The 5,443-nt window shown below is 48.0% G+C and overlaps 1 protein-coding gene across 1 annotated transcript; it reads right to left on the bottom strand.

The window, feature by feature from the left end:
- Nucleotides 1-395: 395 nt before the first annotated feature.
- On the bottom strand, nt 396-4,937 carry LOC142538510 (uncharacterized). The gene is made up of 5 exons (XM_075643823.1): nt 4,523-4,937; nt 3,573-4,279; nt 1,648-2,549; nt 932-1,380; nt 396-670 (listed from the first exon to the last, which is right to left on the bottom strand). The coding sequence occupies exons 1-5, from the start codon at nt 4,935-4,937 to the stop codon at nt 396-398; spliced, it is 2,748 nt and encodes a 915-aa protein (XP_075499938.1).
- Nucleotides 4,938-5,443: the final 506 nt, after the last annotated feature.

The raw sequence follows: 5,443 nt of genomic DNA, 5'->3' as shown, positions 1-5,443 counted from the left end.
AACACACAGAAAACAAAATCTAGGGTGGCAAATATGTGTGCCAAAAACTAATCCCTTGGTAAAGCGCATAATAGAAATAAACGTCCAGAAGCAACGCTAAATACATGAAAATAAATCGAAACCTATATAAATAATAGAAATCCGGCTCAGAAGTAGGTGCAAAAGACCACCGATGGTACCCATCTCTGAGCCATCTGCCAGTGTGATGCCAAACTGAAGAATACATCCTAATCCGAGATCGGTCCGCTGTACACGATCTGGCAATCAAAATATTATGCAGCTGGAAAGTCACTGTGCAAAAACGGTCGAAACACAAAAGAAGGACCGTAATCCAGTGAAAGTCAGAAAAGCTCAAAGACCCAAGGAGAGGGGAAAAACTGACGGAGCTCATAAAATCAGAAATCCAAGCATGACAGTAACTCTGAAAGAAGATGCAACCAATAGAGAACAACCAGAGCCACCAAATCACGGAACGAAAGTAGAAACCATATAAATCCCGACATGAATGAGACTCCAGGCCAGAGAGACCATAGAAAAAGATCATCCAGAGCCACCATAACAATCAGCCAGAGAGCACAAAAGTAATAAAGCGGCGGGCAAGGAGAAGCCTGCAGTGAGCACCGGCCGGATAACAGGAATGATCCAAAGAAAAGCACCAGCGGGGAGAGTGCTGGGACCCACCCAAATCCAAAAGAACAAAACAAGGAGAGTGCAAGTGTCTGGGCCAACTTGCACATCTCAAATGAGATATAAAAAACAACCTCCAAGGACAAAAGACCTTCAAGAAAAATAAATACATATATATAGAAAAAGAAAGAGAGCCAAAAGGAAGAGTGGGCTGCAAATGGCTAAGAATATCTGGATCTGAGGTATGGAAGCCCTGAACGATCAGAACGGGCAGGGATGAAGATGTGGCTGGGTAAGGAAGGACCTATCTCTAAGGTAAACTGCCTAAGGTCATGGGCCCTAACCGCCAAAGCATCCGCCACCGAATTACCCTCCCGATATATATGCGAGATATGAACCATACGCCCCCTCAAGAGAACCAAAATCCTAGACACAATGTGATCCAATCCCCAACGACACTGACGAGAGCGGAGGATTTGAACAGAAATCTGGGAATCAACCTCAATCCAAAGAGGGAAAAGAGAAAGATCAGAACAAATAAGGAGAATCCTCCAGACTGCCCAAAGTTCTGCTCGGCTAGTGGATCCAGCTCCAATGAACTCACTGAACGATAACAAGACCCGCCCAGAATGATCACGAACAACGCCACCAACTGTAGAATCCCCTGGATTCCCTCTCGAGCTCCCATCCACATTAAGCTTAAAACAATCGGACGGAGGCTTAAGCCAACGAACAATCGCCGTCCGATGATATCTGTGTAAGCAAACCGAAATCCCCAGTAAGCGCGCCACGTGGAAGAAACCCATCCAATGCTTGGGTTTGACAGTACGCGCAGAATGGGCAAGGCGCAGGTAAGATAAATTCTGGAACTTCACCGTCTCCCCAGAAATGGAGAGCTGGCGATGCTTCGCATCATTCCGAGCAGTCCAGAGAAACCACAAAATAATGAAAGGGAGAAACTGCCTCACATGGCCCCCTGGAGCCCAGACCAGATTCCTCTTCCACGCACTAAGGAATAACCTGAAATCCTCAGTGTCAGGGATACGAACGCCAAAGACCGCACCAAAAAAAAACCAAACAGAGCGAGCCACCGGGCTGCGAATAAACACATGTGTGAATGTTTCAGACATATCACAACACTGACAACGAGACGCTAACGCAAAACCACGGCGCTGAAGAACCTCATCAACTGGGAGCCACTGATGCCAAAATCTCCAAAGAAAGAATGACATCGTAGGCCTCAACCAACTACCCCAACAGGGGCGATTAATATCAGAGATCGGGGCGCGAAAACGGATCAATTCCCAAGCGGACTTGACAGAAAAAGCACCATCGGAGCTATGGATCCAACGAGCCGAATCCGACTCTCCCGAAAGAATCGGGACCAACACAATCTGCTCCGCAATAGAAGGAGCAACTACAGAACAAAGGAGGTCAAAATCCCAGGTTCCCTCAGAAAGAAAATGGGAAACCCGGGCCCCACGATCCCCTCGAACCTCAGTCTGACTGGACAGAGGCACATCCCTGAACCAACAATCATCCCAAAAATAAACCTCTCCATGGCCGACACGCCAGCGAATACCACTCTCCGCACGAGGCCTGATCTGGAGCAAACGCCGCCAAGTGGGAGAGATAAAAACACGGGAAGAGACACAAACTGGGTGCGCCAAGAGACAATACTTCCTCATCAAAAATTTGGCCCAGAGGGAAGAACCCTGCCTGAACCGAAACCACAGTTTTATAGAAAAACTATCCACAAGATCTTTCAATCTGTGGAATCCAAGACCCCCCTCTACCACAGGGAGGCAAGCCCGAGACCAACGAGCCCAATGCCATTTCTTCTCCAAGGGCCTAGAACCCCAAAGAAAGGCATTAAAGACTCGCTCAAGTTTTTCCATGACAGCCAACGGAGGCTGAACAACCTGAAACAAATATATGGGCATCGAGAGGAGCACGCTACGAATGAGGGTCATGCGGCTCCCCGGAGAAAGAGTACGAATCTCCCAACCCTCCAGCCGCCTCCTAACAGACTGTAAGAGGGGCTCAAAAAGGGAACACGTCCTATTACCCCGAAATAAGGGAACTCCGAGGTACATGATCGGCAGATGACCCTCCGCAAAGCCAGTGATACGCAAAAGTCTAGAGCGAAGGCACTCAGAGCATCGCGAAGGTAAAATCAGGGAACTCTTGAAAGCGTTCACCAGCTGTCCCGAACAGTTCTCATAGTGATACAAAAAGTCTAAAAGACGCTGCATCCCACGAGACCCACCATTGGCAAAAATAATTATATCATCCGCATAGGCCAGGTGGGAAATCAAAAGATCACAACTAGAATGATACCTAATAGCAGGATGACGAAAGTAGAGTCTGTCAAGGCCACGCGAAAGATACTCCGCCCCTAAAATGAAGAGAAGGGGGGACAATGGGTCTCCCTGCCTAAGGCCCCTGGTAGAACCAAAGAACCCCGAAAGAGAACCATTGATATTAACGGAGAAATGACAATGAGAGATACAGGCCGAGACCAACGCCACAACCTGCTCAGAGAAACCAAAATGGCGCAAAACAGCAAAAAGGAAAGGCCATTGGACCCGATCATAGGCCTTAGCCATATCCAACTTCAAAATGACATTACCACCACGAGTGGGAAGATTGAGACTATGAGTGAGCTCCTGAGCAAGGAGGATGTTATCAGAAATCATCCGTCCCGGAACAAAACCACTCTGATTCAAAGAAATAAGTCTCTCCGCCACAGCCCGCAAACGAGAGTACAACAACTTAGAAATGATTTTGTTCGTGACATTACACATGCTGATCGGACGGAAATCCGACCAAACCCGAGCACCCTCGACTTTTGGGATCAAAGTAATCGTGGTGGCAGTAAAGCTCTGAGGCAGGGGAGAGCTTCGGAAAAAATCCAAAACCGCATCCAACACATCCTGATGTACTATCTCCCAGCAATGCTGAAAAAACGCCGAAGAGAAGCCATCAAGGCCTGCCACAATGTCAAGAGAAATGGAGAAAACAGTCGCACGCACCTCCTCGAAGGAGGGGGTAGCAGTAATCCCATAATTCTCCTCATCAGAAATCACCGAAGGAAACCCCGAAAAATCAGGACAATCAAGCACAAAGGGATCCCCAGTGAGTAAGTGCTGAAAAAATGAGGCACCCGACTGCTGAATCATCTCAGGAGACATCAGGCAAACCCCTTCATCCCATATGCGGAATATCTTATTCGCCACACGCTTCTTCTTAACCATGTTATGAAAGAGTTTGGTGTTCCGCTCACAATCCTCAAGCCAGTTGCATGCAGCTTTTTGTTTCCAAAAATCCGCCTCCATGGCGATGACACGAGCCAGATCCTCATTACGATCGGACAGAGTAGTCCAATTCGAATCAGAAGGATCGGCCTCACAGGCAGTCTCAGCAGAACGAACCGCACTCTCAGCCTCAGTGATTTTATCAAAGATGTTACCAAAAACATCTCGATTCCACCACATGAGGTGATTCTTATGACGCTTCAACTTTGCAAAAAGACGCGGCATGCCAATCAGACTGCAAGGCAAATTCCAATTGAGCCTCACAGTCTGCAAAAAACCATGATGCCGAAGCCACATACGCTGAAAGCGAAACGAACTCGGCCCACGGGCAAAAACTGGAGCGGTAACCAAAAGCGGACAGTGATCAGAAACAGTACGGGCAAGATGTTCAACTCGAATGGAGCTGAAATGATCCCCCCAATCAACGAAAACCATAACCCTGTCCAACCGCTTCCAAACGGTCTTATTCGTCCAAGTGAACGAAGACCCCTCATAGCCAGCATCAACCAGACCAGAATCCAAAATGAAAGTGTTGAACTCCTCCATGGGTAGAAGCCTACCACCACGGGTGCCCAAACACTCAGAAGCATCTCTGACGACATTAAAATCGCCCCCAACCAGCCATGGACCCAGAGCAGGCTTAACCTGAAGAAGGGAAGCCCAAAGATTTCTACGCTCAATGTAGTCGCAGCTGGCATAAACAAAAGAGCAGAAAAACTCAGTCGGCAAAAAAGGTGCAGAGACCTTGATGTGCAGAAACTGAGCATGATAAAAAACACACTCAGCCCTCACATCAGCAGTAAAAAATGCCCAGATATGACCAGAAAGATTCGAAATGACTCTAGAAAAGCCCAAACGGCGAATCATGAATCTCTGGTCCAACTCAATCATCGGCTCCAAAATAGCCAGAACCTTAACATGTTTCTCTTTCACAAAGGCATGGAGCCTCTGCTGGGACTCCGAATTCCGAAGTCCCCTGATATTCCAGATCATGAAATTCATAAAGAATGGGCATCAGGATCACCCTGTCGCCTCTTGGACGAATCCTCGAGATCGTCCACCTTCCTCTTCTTCACCTCAGACATGCCAATGTCTGGAACACCAGACGCGGAGTGTCGATCAAACCCTCTGCCGGGGTCCTCCTCCGACACCTGTCTGGCAACGAATTCAGAAATAGGGGGCCCCTGTCTAGCAAACAGTTCCTCCACCATGGAGGAAACCTCCGGAGAAGCAGGAAAGGAAGGAATCGAATTGCTACTATGATTCTCGAAACAGATAACTGAATCAGCAAACAATATAGCCACCCCAACTTTCGGAGAGCCCAGCTCATCCGTACAATCCTGAAAAGGAATAGACTTCTCATCTTCAAAGACCTGATCAGTAGACTGAGCAGGCACACCAACCGAGCCCGAAGGGAGAATCTCAAAGGTGGATGTGCCCGAACAAACAAGACCAACATCCACTGGAGAAATCTGCTCCAAGGGAGCATCACCAGGTAA

This window comes from Primulina tabacum, chromosome 3 (assembly GCF_025594145.1).
Source record: "Primulina tabacum isolate GXHZ01 chromosome 3, ASM2559414v2, whole genome shotgun sequence".
NCBI lineage: Eukaryota > Viridiplantae > Streptophyta > Magnoliopsida > Lamiales > Gesneriaceae > Primulina > Primulina tabacum.
This window is presented reverse-complemented; position numbering and strand designations above follow the sequence as displayed.